This window comes from Lepidochelys olivacea (genome assembly GCF_965140295.1).
Source record: "Lepidochelys olivacea isolate rLepOli2 genome assembly, chromosome: 13".
In the NCBI taxonomy this organism is placed as follows: domain Eukaryota; kingdom Metazoa; phylum Chordata; order Testudines; family Cheloniidae; genus Lepidochelys; species Lepidochelys olivacea.
This window is the reverse complement of record NC_140423.1, coordinates 38,350,593-38,368,297: the sequence shown is the minus strand read 5'-3', so window position 1 is coordinate 38,368,297 and position 17,705 is coordinate 38,350,593. Positions and strand designations below refer to the sequence as shown.

Here is a 17,705-nt window from a genome sequence, read left to right as displayed (position 1 = left end):
CCCGCCCCCTGCAAGGCTCCTCCCCCTCTGGGCTGACTCCACCCCTTCTTTCCTAGCTCTGCCCCTCCACCTCAGCCCCTTTCCCTGCTCTCCCCACTCCTGCAGAGATGCCCCTGTTCTCCCATTGACCTCACCTCTTTTGCCATAAGCCCCACCCCTCCTCAATTAGACCCGCCCCTTCTGCCATTGGTCCTTCCCACCTCCCTTGTCCTGTTCTTCCCACCCCTTTCCCCATGAGCTCCCCCAACCCCTCTCTTCACCCTGGTCCCACCCTTTTCCCCATCGGGCCCTACCTCTTCCTCCTTAGCCCCTCCCCTTCTTCCTTAATTGAACTCCTCCCCTTATTGGCCCCTCCCGCTTCCTAGGAGCTACTCCTTTCGCCCAACCTCTTCCTCCACCGATCCCCATTGGCCCCACCTCTTCCTCCATTAGCCCCACCCCTTCCTCCATTAGTCCCTCCCAGTTCCCTGGTTTCCCCTCCCCCCCTTAGTTCTGCTTTTTTTTTGTGACTAAAATTGACCCCGCCCCTTTCTCTTTGACCCGCCTCTCATGGGAGGAGGGGGAGCACAAGAAGACTCCACATCCTTCTCCAGACCCGCCTCCTCCCCTGCAGAGAAGAGGTGGGGCTAAGGAGGTGGGAGGGGTCAATGGAGGAAGGGGTGGGGTTAAGGAGGTGGGTGGGGCAAGTGGAGTTGGCGGTCATGGGTTATGAGGCAAAAATGAGGTGGGGTGAACAAGGAGGTGGGCCTGTGGGGATTGGCATATGGCGAGGAACCAGTTGGGTGCCATTTTGGTATGACCCACCAAAATGAGCCCTGGCTCTATTTTCCTCTCTCCCCCCCAAAATCTAGCCTCATCCACCCCGGGCAGTCAGGAAATAGTCTTGGGAATACCGGGGGGGGGAGGTCCCCCCAATTCCCCATCATGCAGCCCCCATATGGGCCCCAAGCTCCCCCTGCCCCTCCCATCCCTCCTGCCCTACAACTTCACCCTCCCACCACTGGCCCCCTCATCCCGCTTCATCCCAGCCTATCGCCCCACCCCCTCCCTTCCTCCCACCCATCATCTCAACCCCTTCCCCAAAGCGCTCACCTGGCATTTTCTAACCCGAGGGCAAGAGAAGACGAAAGAGACAGGAGGAGTACAGTGTGGGGGAGAGGTTCCCCCATCCACCCCACATTTCCCTCCCCACCAACACCAAAGAGCTGAAGAACCCGGATGTGCAGATCTCAAAGCACTTTCCCAAGGGGGCCGGGTCATCCTCTCCCACTTCACAGATGGGGAAACTGAGCTACGGCGCAAGGTCACCCAATGGTAGAGCTCGGAATTGAACCCAGGAGTCCTGGCCTCTAGTCCAGTGCTCTACCCCTTAGGACTCACCCCCACAACACAGCCTGGACCCAGCCACCTCGGCCCCCGTTGGCGCCTCTCGCCAGTTGTTCTGCTTTGATAAGTGAAAAACCATCCCCTGTCGACCGGGGTGATTCCGTTCAACCGGACTTTCCGATTCAGGCCCAGAAATAAATAGCCGATATCGGATTATACAGTATGACAGGTGATGGATGGAGCAGGGTGGTGAATTCCCCCCCCCCCCCCCAGAACTGGTGGTTGGCCAAAAATGCCGCGTTTGTTGAAATGAAAAGATTTCGACTGACCTGTCCATTTCGATAACACTTCATGGAGGGAAGAAACCACGACGCGGTTTTGAGACGGCGGGAAAACGTTCCAAAACAAAATCCATGGGGTGCCTTTAAACCCGCTCAAAAAGCTCGCCCGCCAAGCAGGGTATTTTGATTTTATCGGGGAAAAGCCCCCAACATTTCAATCCACCCAAAGTGATTTTTTTTCACAATTTCGTTCAGTGGGAAATTGTGAACATTGTGGTTTTCCTGCCGTTTTTTCACATTTGTTTTTTAATTAAGCAATTTCCCATAAACGGAAAATCCAATTCCCATCCATTGCTCTGTATGATTGAATATAGCATAGAATATTAAAAGGTTTAATCTATTTCTGTATGTATACATACACTAAGTACTAGATTATTTAAGATTATTGCTCTATCAGGTAATTTTTCCACCAGATCTAGCACCAGGCTGGCACTCAGGAAACTTGGGTTCAAACCCCTTATCCACCCCAGACTCCCTGTATGACCGTGGTCAACTCACTTAACCGCTCCGTGTCTCAGTTTCCCTTCTTGCTAATAATCACAGTTCACTACCTGATAGGGGTATTGCGAGAGTAAATGTGGGAAAGGTTGTGAGGTGCTCAGGTCTCACAGTAATAGCTGTTTCGGTATGTACCATTGGTCGACCCGGATACCCCACCGTTGATGGGAATTGTGATACCCAAGAATCTCCTGAGAGCTCAATCAATTTTACACCCCAGGTGAAATATCTTGAAGCCCAACTGGTGCCATGGCTGGGCAGAAAGGATTCACCTTTATGGGGCCTGGGGTTATTAACCACGAAACGACCCCAATGTGAGAAGAACATAAGATACTGGGTCAGAGCAAAGGTCCATCTAGCCCAGTGTCCTGTCTACCGGCAGCGGCCGGTGCCAGGTGCCCCAGAAACAGACAGATCATAGAATCATAGAATATCAGGGTTGGAAGGGACCCCAGAAGGTCATCTAGTCCAACCCCCTGCTCAAAGCAGGACCAATTCCCAGTTAAATCATCCCAGCCAGGGCTTTGTCAAGCCTGACCTTAAAAACCTCTAAGGAAGGAGATTCTACCACCTCCCTAGGTAACGCATTCCAGTGTTTCACCACCCTCTTAGTGAAAAAGTTTTTCCTAATATCCAATCTAAACCTCCCCCACTGCAACTTGAGACCATTACTCCTCGTTCTGTCATCTGCTACCATTGAGAACAGTCTAGAGCCATCCTCTTTGGAACCCCCTTTCAGGTAGTTGAAAGCAGCTATCAAATCCCCCCTCATTCTTCTCTTCTGCAGGCTAAACAATCCCAGCTCCCTCAGCCTCTCCTCATAACTCATGTGTTCCAGTCCCCTAATCATTTTTGTTGCCCTTCGCTGGACTCTCTCCAATTTATCCACATCCTTCTTGAAGTGTGGGGCCCAAAACTGGACACAGTACTCCAGATGAGGCCTCACCAATGATCATGATGCTCATTCTCTTGCCCTGCCTTTCTTGTTCTCCTCTTCGCTGGAATTCCCACCCGAAACAATTGGATCTTTTGCCAAAGGAGGGGAAGAAGGACCTGTCTTTGGGGAGGAGGAGAAAAGAGATGGGGAGAGGTTCAAAGAAGGGAAAATTATGGAAAAAATAGAGATGATGGAAGTGGAAACTCTCAGGGTGAAGGGAAGGGGCAGGATTTGGGGCACGAAGGGAAAGACGGGTGGAAAACACATCGTCCAGGTGGCAATTTGGAAAAATTGAAGAAAATCTTCATTTTGGGTGGACGTGAAAATGAATTGTTTCAAACCTTTCGATGAGTCGAAAAGTCAAAAGAAGTTGAGTTCGGGTGGCACAAGACGGTGCGGTTTTTGGACACAATTGAAAGGTTTGGCATCAGTTGTGACCATTTGCATCCAATCGGGCCTGTTCATTGGTGATTGGAATGGAACTAAGGGGACAGGGAGAGAAAAAGTCGTTCAAAACCGAAACGCCAAAATGCTGGGACCCGGTGGGAGAAAATGCCACGATTTCCCTTGGATTGTTTTTGAGGTGGGAGGTTGACAAAAGGTATCTGGAGACTTTGCCACAAATTCGCAGATTGGTTTTGTGTCCGTGGTTTTCATAGCGCACCAGCTCTGTGCAGACTGGACCAGTGGCTCTATCCCGGGTCAGGGGAAAGACGGGGGAAGGCGGGATGGGACAAGGACCTGGCTTGGGCTGGAAACCGGTCAATATCCATGCTGGGCGTGACGTGATACATGGGAGAATTATGGATGAATACCCGAGATTGTGAGGCAGCAGGGAGCGGGGCGGATTGACCTGGGGGTGTCGCAGGGCGTTCTACTGGGACTGTCAGCACTGGAGATGGGAGAGCAGGGGGTGACATGAGGGATGATACATGAGCCCGTAATCTGAGCCAGGAGGGGCTGGGGCCAGGTGACACCTTTGCCTGGGAAATTGGACAAAGGCTGGAGGAGGACCCGGGGGGAGACGGCTGGAAGGGGTTTCAGTTTGGAGCAGTCTGGGGAAATGGACGGAGCCCCAGGGCTGGGGTCTAAGCTCCCTGCCCCCCAGAGGGACCTGACTGAGGGGTCCTGGTTGTACCTACAAGCTCTGTTTGGGACTGTGTTCCTGTCGGCTAATAAACCCATTTTACTGGCTGGCTGAGAGTCACAGGGAATAGCAGGAAGAGGGGGGTGCAGGGCCCTGACTCCCCCCCACAACTGGTGGCAGTGGTGGGATCGACTGCACCCTGTGGGCAGCGCTTCCTGCAGTAAGTGACTGGGGAGCAGTAAAACGAAGGGGGATTGACGGGGACCAGGGGTGCTGAAGATTCAGAGAGGAGCAGTTTTGGGGGGCAGAGGAGCTGTGCTTAACCCCTGGGAGTATGAGACCAGCAAGAAGGACTGTCGCAGTAACGGGGTCCCCCTCGGGACTGCAGCGAGTGGTCCCAGGGGTGGAGGAGTCTGCGGCTCGATCCTGGGAGAGAGGTGGTGACCTGGAGAAGGGCTGGCACACTAGGGGTTCTCCCTGGAGACCGTGGGGAGCTGCGAGCGCACAGGCCTGTGAGTGACCAGATGGAAGATGTATAATAAGTGCCTTAAGAGTGACCTGGTGGAGCTGTGCAGGCAGAGGGGGCCGCGCATTGGGTGGCTCACCAAAGAACAGCTGATTGCCCAGCTGGAGGAGGAGGATCGCTCGGATGAACCGATCCCTGCCTCTGAGGGAAGCAGCCCGGCAGATGCAGCGCGGGCACCAGGATCTGTCCCAGCTGGGAGCGGTCAGAAGGCTGCAGAGGGCATCCTATGCCTAGGGGAGGGGCTGGGAGGAACCCCGTGAATATGGAGGGTACTGTGACCCCTGCAACCACCCCTGGAGCTGAGGCAGCTGGAATGGGAGAGAGAGCTATAACTGAAAGAGTTGGAAGATCAGGAGAAGGTGCGGGAGGATGGCGAGGAACAGGGTCAGCATGAGCTGGAGTTGGCCAGGCTGAGGAGCAGCGGGGCCCCGGCTGCGGTGAGTGAGGGGGGACCCAGGACTGCGTGGAGATTTGATAAGTGCTTCCTGGCCCAGCGTGAGGAAGGGGAGGACATAGATGACTTCCTGAATGCCTTTGAGAAGGTCTGCGATCTGCACAGGGTTGACCCGGCAGACAGACTCCGGTTTCTCACCCCCTTACTGGACCCCAAAGCCGTGGCGATGTACAGACGAATGGAAGGGGCGGAGGCAGAGGCCTACGAACTATTCAAAAAGGCCCTGCTCCACGAGTTTGGGCTGACTCCCAAGATGTACTGGGAAAGGTTCCAGAGTCAACGTAAAACCCCTGAGGTCACATATCTAGAACCGATCCTCCGAATGCAGGGATATGCCCACAAGTGGTCAGATGAGGCCCAGATGAAGAGGGACCTGCTTAACCTGATCGTACTGGAGCAACTGTATGAATAGTGCCCATCCGACCTGAGGCTATGGTTGGTGGACAAAAGCCAGAGAACCCGCAATGCGCAGGGCAGCTTGCCGACGAGTTTGTGAAGAGCTGGTCAGGGGGTGGCAGGGAGGAGTCCCAAAGGAACAGGCCCACCACTGCCACGATGCCAAGAGAGAGTCATCCTGGGACCTTCCAATGGGGAATATGGAAAACTCCCTCCCAAGGGGAACATCCGGCGTCAGGACCAACCGACCGGCTTGAGGGGACCAACGAGACATGAGCTGCTATTACTGTGGCCAGAGAGGCCACATACAGACCCAGTGCCCCAAGCTCAAGGACAGACTGAGCAGACCAAACCCACACAGGGTTAACTGGGCAGGGACCCAGCTGGAGGAGGGGCAGGCTTCCCAGGCAAGGGGGGCTGACAGCTTACCACCTGCTCAAGAGGGAGGAGTTTCCCAGACCAGCTCCTCTTGGGGGCTGGATGCTCCGGACTCAGGGTGCTCGGTTTAAGGGGGGGGCGGCGGCGCAGGGTTGTCCGTCCAGAGAGAGTGCCTTGTTCCCCTGGCAGTGGATGGGAGGAAGGTCAATGGATACTGGGATACAGGCACGGAGGTGACGCTGGCCCAGCCCGAGGTGGTGGCCCCAGATCGGGTGGTGCCCAACACCTACCTGACCCTGACAGGGGTGGGCGGGACCCCATTTAAGGTGCCCGTGGCAAGGGTACATCTGAAATGGGGGGCCAAGGAGGGCCCCAAGGATGTGGGGGTGCACGACCCTTTGCCCACTGAGGTTTTCATGGGGGGGACCTAGAGAACTGGCCAAGCAACCCCCAGACTGCCCTGGTTGTGATCAGTAGCCAGAGCCGGCGAGGGGCACTGCGCCCTGACCTTGCGGAGGGTACCACACCGGAGGCGCAGGACCCCCCTGGCGGGGAGGGAGGGCCGAGGGGCACGGCTCAGAGAGGCTGTGGCCTCAGACCCGGCCACTGAGGGGGAACCGGGCCCCATCCCTTCCCCAGCCGCTGAGTTCCAGGCCAAGTTGAGGAAAGATCCCTCCTTGCGGAAGCTCAGGGACCTGGCCGACCTCAGTGTGGTACGGACCATGAGGAGAGGCTGCCAGGAGAGGTTCCTGTGGGAGAAGGGGTTCCTGTACCGAGAATGGGCTCCCCCAGGGGAAGTAGAGTCCTGTGAGATCAGGAGGCAGCTGGTGGTCCCCCAGAAGTATCGCCGCAAGCTCCTGTCCCTGGCCCGTGACATCCCCCTCGCAGGGCACCAGGGAATCCGGCGCACCCGGCAGAGGTTGCTACAGGACTTTTACTGGCCCGGGGTCTTTGCCACGGTCCGGCAGTATTGCCGATCCTGTGACCCCTGTCAGAGGGTGGGGAAGGCCCCGGGACAAGGGGAAAGCAACTTTGAGACCTTTGCCCATGTAAGCAGTGTCAGGATGAGCTCCACCCTGACACCTGGTGATGAGGTGTGGCAAGTTGTGGAAAAGAACTTCAGGGGCTGATCTCATTTGCATAGGCACACCCACCCCGCCTAGAATGAGGCCATAGCTGCCCAAATGGTCACTTTGGCTGCTGTGGGATCCCCAGTGTCTCTGTTATTGGGGCAGGAAGAATAAATTGTCATTACCCTGATTACGGGAACTGTGCTGGGAACTGAACGTGGCCTTTTGTTATGATGGAGGGACTCACCATCAACTAAGGAGCACTCGCTAGGCAAGGGTCATGGGTTCCAAAACTCTGTGAATGGAGAGAGGCTGAGAACAAGCATTAATACTTGGTGGCATGGGCCTCTGGGTGAGGGCCTTACATGCTAATTGCACGTCCTCCTCGCTCCACTGTGGAATCTCAGAACTAATTTTGATTCCATTCGGAGTCTAGTTACAGGCTGCTGAGCTCACTTTGGACTAATGGGGTACCAGCACTGAGTCTCCCCTACTACAAGCTGAATTCACCAAAGAGCTGAACTGACTGAGAGCTGAAATCGCGGAGCGTTGTGTTGAGCAGTGGGGGAGCCTGAGGGTCTATTGTGGAGCAGTTTGCAGAGGGCTGGGGTGCCTTGTGGACAGGCCGGTAGAGCAGTTCATAGGACAGTGGGAGCTGCTGGTGGGCTGCGGAGCTGAGTGAAGGAGTTCGTGGGGCGGCTGGCGGAGCGAAGGTGATTTGGGGTTGCTGGACTCAAGAACCCAAGGGAAAGGACACGCCCCAATTTGCTTGGGGTGGGTCTTTTGCTCATGGGTTGTGTTATGAATCCTGTTGCGGGTGTTTCCCCAACATAATGTCACATTGTTTCTCTCTGTTATTAAAATGCTTTTTGCTACACTCAGACTCTGTGCTTGCGAGAGGGGAAGTATTGCCTCTTGGAGGCGCCCAGCGGGGGTGGTATATATTTGTCCCAGGTCACTCGGTGGAGGCTCGAGCCGGTTTGCATTGTGTTATTGGAATGGATCCCCTAGATATTGAACCTGGCCCTTGTTGCTGCCAACTCTTTTGAGGGGCAGAAGGGTTACACCCATCATAGAGGAGCCTTTCCAGAAGGTGGCCGTGGACACCGTGGGGCCTCTGAGCAAGACGACCCGGTCGGGGAAGAAATACATTCTGGTGGTGGTAGATTTTGCCACCCGCTACCCCGAGGCAGTGCCCTTAGCTTCCATTGAAGCAGACACCGTGGCCGATGCGCTCCTGACCATTTTCAGCCGAGTGGGGTTCCCCAAGGAAGTCTTGACAGACCAAGGCTCCAACTTCATGTCGGCCCTGCTCCGGTGCTTGTGGGAGAAATGTGGGGTCCGGCACGACTGGGCCTCAGCTTATCACCCCCAGTCCAATGGGCTGGTGGAGAGGTTCAACGGGACGCTAAAGATGATGCTGAAAACCTTTATGAACCAGCACCCGCAGGACTGGGACAAGTACTTACCGCACCTGCTGTTCGCATACAGGGAGGTGCCCCAGGAGTCTACCGGATTTTCGCCTTTCGAACTGTTATATGGAAGGAGGGTGAGGGGACCCCTGGACCTGATGAGAGACGAGTGGGAGGGGAAGGCCACTCCCGATGGAGAGTCAGTGGTGGAGTATGTCCTGATCTTCCGAGAGAGACTGGCTGAACTCATGGGCCTGGCCAGGGAGAATCTGGCCAGAGCCCAGAGGAAGCAGAAGGTCTGGTATGACCGCACGGCGCGGGCCCGCGCCTATGCCACCGGGAATCCGGTGATGGTTCTCATCCCAGTGAGAAAGAACAAACTACAGGCCACCTGGGAGGGCCCTTTCAAGGTCGTCAAGCAGCTCAATGAGGTAAACTATGTGGTGGAGCTGTCGAACCGGGCACACCACCGCCGGGTGTACCATGTGAATATGATGAAGCCATATTATGGCAGGGGGAATGTGGTGTTGGCTGTCTGTGGACAGTGGGAAGAGCAGGGAGATGACCCTTTAGTAGATCTATTCCCTGGGACCAGAGCTGGTTCCCCCCTGGAAACAATTCCCCTCTCGGATCAGCTAACCCCTGCCCAGCATGCTGAGGTCAGGGAGGTGCTGCATCCGTACCGACAGCTGTTTTCCAACCAGCCTGGACGCACTAATCTGACTGTCCACCGGGTGCAGACAGGGTCGCACCCGCCGATAAGATGCTCCCCCTTCCGAGTCACAGGGAAAACTGCTCAGGACCTGGAAAGAGAGGTCCGGGACATGCTGGCTTTGGGGGTGATCCAGCCATCTGCCAGCCCTTGGGCCTCGCCGGTGGTGCTGGTCCCCAAAAAGGATGGGTTGGTCCGGTTCTGTTTGGACTATCGGAAGCTCAATGCCATCACTGTATCTGATGCCTTCCCCATGCCCAGGCCGGACGAGCTCCTAGACAAGCTGGGAGGAGCTCGGTACCTTACCACCATGGACCTTACAAAGGGCTACTGGCAAGTGCCGCTGGATGCAGATGCCCGACTGAAATCAGCCTTTATCACCCCTCTGGGGCTCTATGAGTTCCTGACCCTGCCTTTTGGCCTCAAGGGAGCACCGGCCACCTTCCAGCGCCTGGTGGACCAGCTACTGAGGGGGATGGAGAGTTTTGCCGTGGTGTATATTGACGACATCTGTGTCTTTAGCCAGACCTGGGAGGACCACGTTTCCCAGGTTAGACAAGTGCTGGACCGACTCCAGGGGGCTGGGCTGACTGTAAAAGCAGAGAAGTGGAAGGTGGGGATGGCTGAAGTATCTTACCTGGGCCATCGGGTGGGGAGCGGCCGCCTAAAGCCGGAACCAGCCAAGGTGGAGGTGATCAGAGACTGGCCCGCTCCCCACACCAAAAAGCAGGTCCAAGCCTTTATTGGGTTGGCAGGATATTATCGAAGGTTCGTGCCCCACTTTAGCTTCATCGCCACCCCCATCGCTGAGCTATGCAAGAAGGGGAAGCCAGACAAGGTGGTCTGGACCGAGCAGTGCCAGGAGGCTTTCCAGGCGCTGAAGGAGGCTCTGGTCAGTGGCCCAGTTCTGGCAAACCCAGACTTTGACAAGCCCTTTGTGGTGTTCACCGACGCCTCAGACACGGGACTGGGGGCGGTGTTAATGCAGGAGGATGAAAAGGGGGAGAGACACCCCATCGTGTACCCGAGCAAGAAGTTGCTACCCCGGGAGCAACACTACGCGGCCATCGAGAAGGAGTGCCTGGCCATGGTGTGGGCCCTCAAGAAACTAGAGCCCTATCTCTTCGGGCGACACTTCACCATCTACACCGACCACTCTCCCCTGACCTGGCTGCACCAGATGAAAGGAGCCAACGCCAAACTCCTGAGATGGAGCCTGCTCCTGCAGGATTACGACATGGACGTGGTCCACGTGAAGGGAAGGGCCAACCTGATAGCGGACGCGCTGTCCCGGAGAGGGGGCCCCGAACTTCCCCAGGTCACGGGTCAGCGTGACCCCGCTCAGTTCAGTCTCGAAGGGGGGAGAGATGTGACGCAGCAGGGAGGGGGAGTGTTGACCTGGGGGTGTCACAGGGGAGTTTTACCGGGACTGTCGGCATTGGGGATGGGAGAGCAGGGGTGACTTGACTCGAGGGACGATACCTGAGCCAGGAGGGGCTGGGACCAGGTGACACCTTTGCCTGGGAAACTGGACAAAGGCTGGAGGAGGAATGAGGGGGAGGTGGGGGGGAGACGGCTGGAGGGGGGTTCAGTTTGGAGCAGTCTGGGGAAATGGAGGGAGCCCCAGGGCTGGGGTCTAAGCTCCCTGCCCCCCAGAGGGACCTGACTGAGGTTGTACCTACAAGCTCTGTTTGGGCCTGTGTTCCTGTCGGCCAATAAACCCATTTTACTGGCTGGCTGAGAGTCCCGGGGAATCCCAGGAAGAGGGGGGCAGGGCCCTGACTCCCCCACGCTCTGTGACAGAGAGGAACAGACACAAACGCAGACATGGCTACTTGTCCCAGGCTATATCCCAGCGCCTGGGACCCCCAGCATCAATACACAGCCCTGTTCCCTCCCCGCCATTATATCCCAGCCCCTGGGACCCCCAGCACCGAGATACGGCCCCGGCACCCTGCTATATCCCAGCGCCTGGGACCCCCAGCATCAATACACAGCCCTGTTCCCTCCCCGCCATTATATCCCAGCCCCTGGGACCCCCAGCACCGAGATACGGCCCCGGCACCCTGCTATATCCCAGCCCCTGGGACCCCCAGCACTGCGATACGGCCCCGGCACCCTGCTATATCCCAGCCCCTGGGACCCCCAGCACCGAGATACGGCCCCAGCCCCCCTCTATATCCCAGCCCCTGGGACCCCCAGCACCGAGATACGGCCCCGGCACCCTGCTATATCCCAGCCCCTGGGACCCCCAGCACCGAGATACGGCCCCAGCCCCCCTCTATATCCCAGCCCCTGGGACCCCCAGCCCCCCTCTATATCCCAGCCCCTGGGACCCCCAGCACCGAGATACGGCCCCGGCACCCTGCTATATCCCAGCCCCTGGGACCCCCAGCACCGAGATACGGCCCCGGCACCCTGCTATATCCCAGCGCCTGGGAACCCCAGCATCAATACACAGCCCTGTTCCCTCCCCGCCATTATATCCCAGCCCCTGGGACCCCCAGCACCGAGATACGGCCCCGGCACCCTGCTATATCCCAGCCCCTGGGACCCCCAGCACCGAGATACGGCCCCAGCCCCCCTCTATATCCCAGCCCCTGGGACCCCCAGCACCGAGATACGGCCCCGGCACCCTGCTATATCCCAGCGCCTGGGACCCCCAGCATCAATACACAGCCCTGTTCCCTCCCCGCCATTATATCCCAGCCCCTGGGACCCCCAGCACCGAGATACGGCCCCGGCACCCTGCTATATCCCAGCCCCTGGGACCCCCAGCACCGAGATACGGCCCCGGCACCCTGCTATATCCCAGCCCCTGGGACCCCCAGCACCGAGATACGGCCCCAGCACCCTGCTATATCCCAGCCCCTGGGACCCCCAGCACCGAGATACAGCCCCGGCACCCTGCTATATCCCAGCCCCTGGGACCCCCAGCACCGAGATACGGCCCCGGCACCCTGCTATATCCCAGCCCCTGGGACCCCCAGCACCGAGATACGGCCCCGGCACCCTGCTATATCCCAGCCCCTGGGACCCCCAGCACCGAGATACGGCCCCGGCACCCTGCTATATCCCAGCCCCTGGGACCCCCAGCACCGAGATACGGCCCCGGCACCCTGCTATATCCCAGCCCCTGGGACCCCCAGCACCGAGATATGGCCCCGGCACCCTGCTATATCCCAGCCCCTGGGACCCCCAGCACCGAGATACGGCCCCGGCACCCTGCTATATCCCAGCACCTGGGAACCCCAGCATCAATACACAGCCCTGTTCCCTCCCCGCCATTATATCCCAGCCCCTGGGACCCCCAGCACCGAGATACGGCCCCGGCACCCTGCTATATCCCAGCCCCTGGGACCCCCAGCACCGAGATACAGCCCCGGCACCCTGCTATATCCCAGCGCCTGGGACCCCCAGCATCAATACACAGCCCTGTTCCCTCCCCGCCATTATATCCCAGCCCCTGGGACCCCCAGCACCGAGATACGGCCCCGGCACCCTGCTATATCCCAGCCCCTGGGACCCCCAGCACTGCGATACGGCCCCAGCCCCCCTCTATATCCCAGCCCCTGGGACCCCCAGCACCGAGATACGGCCCCAGCCCCCCTCTATATCCCAGCCCCTGGGACCCCCAGCACCGAGATACGGCCCCGGCACCCTGCTATATCCCAGCCCCTGGGACCCCCAGCACCGAGATACGGCCCCAGCCCCCCTCTATATCCCAGCCCCTGGGACCCCCAGCACCGAGATACGGCCCCGGCACCCTGCTATATCCCAGCCCCTGGGACCCCCAGCACCGAGATACGGCCCCGGCACCCTGCTATATCCCAGCCCCTGGGACCCCCAGCACCGAGATACGGCCCCGGCACCCTGCTATATCCCAGCCCCTGGGACCCCCAGCACCGAGATATGGCCCCGGCACCCTGCTATATCCCAGCCCCTGGGACCCCCAGCACTGCGATACGGCCCCAGCCCCCCTCTATATCCCAGCCCCTGGGACCCCCAGCACCGCGATACGGCCCCGGCACCCTGCTATATCCCAGCCCCTGGGACCCCCAGCACCGAGATACGGCCCCGGCACCCTGCTATATCCCAGCCCCTGGGACCCCCAGCACCGAGATACGGCCCCGGCACCCTGCTATATCCCAGCCCCTGGGACCCCCAGCACCGAGATACGGCCCCGGCACCCTGCTATATCCCAGCGCCTGGGAACCCCAGCATCAATACACAGCCCTGTTCCCTCCCCGCCATTATATCCCAGCCCCTGGGACCCCCAGCACCGAGATACAGCCCCGGCACCCTGCTATATCCCAGCCCCTGGGACCCCCAGCACCGAGATACGGCCCCAGCCCCCCTCTATATCCCAGCCCCTGGGACCCACAGCACCGAGATACGGCCCCGGCACCCTGCTATATCCCAGCCCCTGGGACCCCCAGCACCGAGATACGGCCCCGGCACCCTGCTATATCCCAGCCCCTGGGACCCCCAGCACTGCGATACGGCCCCGGCACCCTGCTATATCCCAGCCCCTGGGACCCCCAGCACCGAGATATGGCCCCGGCACCCTGCTATATCCCAGCCCCTGGGACCCCCAGCACTGCGATACGGCCCCAGCCCCCCTCTATATCCCAGCCCCTGGGACCCCCAGCACCGAGATACGGCCCCAGCCCCCCTCTATATCCCAGCCCCTGGGAACCCCCAGCTCCGAGATACAACCCTGGGCCACAGTTATATCCTAGCCCCCGGGAACCCCCAGCACCAAGACATGGCCCCTCCACCCCCATTATATCCCAGCCCCTAGCAACCTCCAGCACCGAGACACAGCCCCTTCCCCCCGCCCACTATATCCCAGCCCCCGGGAACCCCTAACACAGAGCCATGCCCCCCATTATATCCCAGCCCCCGGGAACCCCCACCCCCGAGACACATCCCCATACCCACCCCCGCTATATCCCATCCCCCCAGAAACCCCCAGCACCAAGACACGACGCTCCCCCTGCTATATCCCATCCCCCGGGAACGCCTGGCACCAAGACATGACCCGTCCCGTCCCCCCCAGCTATATCCCAGCCCCTGGGAACCTCCAGCACTGAGACACATCCTTGCTCCCCCCAATCCCCTGCTATATCCCAGCCCCCAGGAATGCCCGGCACCAAGCCATGGCCCATCCCATAGTTTTCGCTTATTCTCTTTCAGAACCAATGTGCGCGAAGGGACATTTTCCACTCACCTCTGGCTGGGATCTTTTTGCTCTTTGGATCCTTCCACTGTCCTCAGCCTGCAGGAGATTCCCAGATTTCCATTGACTGCAAAGTGGCTTGCCTTTGTCCCATTGCATTTATAAATCATTTACATGCACTCGAAGGTCTCCCAAATCTGATACCCCGAAAGGAGCTGGTGGAATCTCATGTTTTCCCTTCCAAGGAGAATCCCGGCTTTTCCCAATTTCCTCTGGTCCCGGACCGGGATGCGAAGTGAAGGATGGAGTCTGCCCGAGAGAAGAAAATCCCTGAAAATTTGTGTGTCCAAAGCATTGAAAAAACCTCATGGAAACACTTCTCTGGAATAAATTTGTTTTGACTTTAATATATAAGGAATTACATTAGATATCTTTCTAAAAGATAGACTATATATATATATATATATAAAAATACACACTCATCTATTGATCTATCCATCCATTCCCATACATCTCCACCTAATCTAAACTCTCTATTTAGCCATCTCCATACCATCCATACATCTAATCTATCCATCCATTGAGCCCCATCCTCAGCTATCTATGTAATCCTTCCATCTACACCCATCTATCTACCCAGCCAGCCAGCCAACCATTCCCATACACACATCTATTTACACATCCATCCATCCTTCCAGACACATGTCTAGTTATCTATCCATCCGTCCATCCATCCCCATCTACACCCATCTCATCTAGCCATCCATCCCCTTACATATCTATCTAATCTATCTATCTATCTATCCCCATGCATCCCCTCTATCTAATCTATCCTTTCTATCTCAATATAATATAATATAATCCAAAGGATAATGTCTAATGGAAATGTTTCACCAAGACCCAATGGAAATATTTCTGCCTAATCCAAATGACAATCCAAATTTTTATCCCATCCTTTTGGTATTCCAGACAGAAAATCCTTGGGAAATTCTGCTTCCCAGGAAATCCCAGCTGCCCCATCCCATTCCAAGGCCACTGTGCCCCGCAGGAGGGGAATCCCATGGAGTGGCTGCCTGGAACTGGTGTTTGGGGGATGCCATGACTTTGTCCGGCTGGGAAACATCGGAAAGTTCTGAGCCCATTTGGCTTGTTCTAGTGGCCAAAGGTGGACGAAAGGATGGGAAGGGCCCTTCAAGAGTAGTACAGACAAGACACCCTTTGTCATCTCATCCCCTCAGCCAATCCAAACACGGTATTCACTTTTCACAGGTGTGGACATCACTCCCTTGGCCAATCAGGAAGCACGGCTGCGAAGATGCCCGACCTCCCCTTTTCTTGAACACCTCCATTGGTTTTCCCACCTCTGCTATTGCCGACGCGTCCCTTCCCTCCACCACACGCTCACCGTGAGAAACGAAGAGACTCTTTGTGTCCAGGTGGCAGGACCAATAGGGGGGTTGAGATCTTCGTCCGGTGACTTCTCCTCCTCTTCCTCAGCCAGTCTCTGTGGGAGATGAGAGAGAGAGAGAGAGGCGGATGGGGATAGAGAGAGAGAGAGAGAGGCGGATGGGGATAGAGAGAGAGAGGGGTGGGTGGGGATGGACAGATAGATAGACAGACAGACAGAGAGGGTGAATGGTGATAGATCGATCGCTCTTTCTCTTCTCTCTGGGCTGTCCCCATCTCTCTGTTCCAGCCCTGGTTCTCTATCCAGCTGTTGTCCATGGTGCCCCACTGTGGCTGGCTGGGCCTTGGTGGGCCTGGCCGGCCTTCTTTCTCTCTTCGCTGCCTCTGCGGCAGCACTGGGTCAGGCAGGTGGCTCACTCGCCGGGCAATGGCAGCTCCACTTGGAGGGTGCCAAGGGCAGTGGTACCCAGGGGTGGGCGACGCGGAGGAGAGAGAAAAGCGGAAATATTAAAAGTGCTGAAAATTCTCAATGGCTGGTTCTGAGCCTCTTTCTCCCTCCCGGCCTGGAGACGGAAAGACTCACTCCCCCGCCATTTCTCCATCCCTCCTTCCCCACCCCACTAACCCTGCACCTCTGCAGTTCTCTCTGTCCTGCCCTCCATAGGTATCCATCCATCCCTCCCTCCGTCCCTCCCCACTCCCTCTCCCCCAGCTACCTGCCTAACCTAGCCGTCCATCCCTGTACGCCCCTCTGTCTATCGCTCTACCCATCCCTGTACATCCCTTTTTCTGTCTAGCCAGCCAGCCCTGTGCACACCCATCTCTCCACCCCCATGCACTCCCTGTTTCTCTCCATCGCCCCCTCCATCCCCATGCTATTGATCCGGCCCTGTGCACACCCATCTCTCCACCCCCATGCACTCCCTGTTTCTCTCCATCGCCCCCTCCATCCCCATGCTATTGATCCGGCCCTGTACACACCCATCTCTTTCTCTGACAATGCCAGTGCTCCATGCCAGTCGCTTTCCGTGCCTGTGTTGGGGGCTGTGTGCCAGCCGCTCCCCGCCCCCCGCGCGCCCACCAGCCGGCACCTTTGACTCAATGCCAGCTGGCTGAGGGCTGGCACGTGGAGGGGGGGCTGTATCCCCATGGGCACAAGGCTGGCACCTCCCCCCGCGAGGGTGCCCGCCGGGCTGTCCCCCTCCCCCTCCCTGGGTGGCACCAAGCCATGCCGCAGCGTGGGGGGAGGGGGCATCTCCCTGGCAGCTGGTGCCCCTCCCCCCGCACAGCGTCACTCTGGGCATCAGGGCTGGCAGATGCTGAGCCCCTCCTCTCCGCCTGCCTTGTTCTTTCGCTCTGGCCAGCCCGCCCACTTCCTCTGCTCTCCCTCCCTCCCGTTTCCACTCTCATGCCATCTCACCACCCTCTCGCTCCCTCTTTCCCTGCCTGGCCTGGCGGGTGCCCATCTCTGGACCTGGAGGGGGCGGGGAGACAGCCACCCCATCACTCCTCCGCCCGCTGCCCTTCTTCATTCTGTCCATTCCCCTCCCCCACTCCAGCCCATTCTCCCAGACAGTGGTGGCATCATGCCAAGCCCGCTGGGCCCATCCGCCCCCCTCCCCCCCAATCTGGGCCCTCCACCCACCCCCGCCGCCTCGTTAATTAGCATCTGAATTAATTAAACCTGAGACACTAATTAAAATTCTTCTGGAGGGGGGGGGTGAGGGAGGGGATACAAGGGGAAGAAAGAAGGAGAAAACGGCACACAGGAAGACAAACAAAACTCCCAGGCTGGTGCTGGGGGCCAGGATACCTGGGTTCCATTCCCCAGATCTGGGAGGGGAGTGTGGTGGTTAGAGCGGGGAGGGAGCCAGTGGTTAGAGCGGGGAGGGAGGCGCTGGGAGCCCGGACTCCTGGGTTCTCTCACTGCCTGGCGGGGCCCATGTTAGTAAGCTGTGCAGTACAGGCAACCCTTTGCT

The 17,705-nt window shown here is 58.1% G+C and overlaps 1 protein-coding gene across 3 annotated transcripts in view; it reads right to left on the bottom strand.

Annotated features, from left to right (window-relative positions):
* The window catches only part of THTPA (thiamine triphosphatase), a 48,345-nt gene extending 31,150 nt beyond the window's left edge, over nt 1–17,195 (bottom strand). Inside the window, exons 1-3 of one of the 3 annotated variants that reach the window (XM_084645569.1) lie at nt 17,147–17,195; nt 15,725–16,165; nt 14,371–14,628 (exon numbers count right to left, since the gene is read on the bottom strand). In XM_084645569.1, coding sequence (XP_084501695.1) covers nt 14,371–14,489 — 119 coding nt within the window. In that variant the 5' untranslated portion in view covers nt 14,490–14,628; nt 15,725–16,165; nt 17,147–17,195. Of the gene's footprint in view, nt 1–14,370; nt 14,629–15,724; nt 16,166–16,707; nt 16,974–17,146 lie in introns of those variants that run through there. The other 2 variants (XM_084645568.1, XM_084645570.1) reach the window with 2 other exon arrangements.
* Between the last annotated feature and the right edge of the window lie 510 nt (nt 17,196–17,705).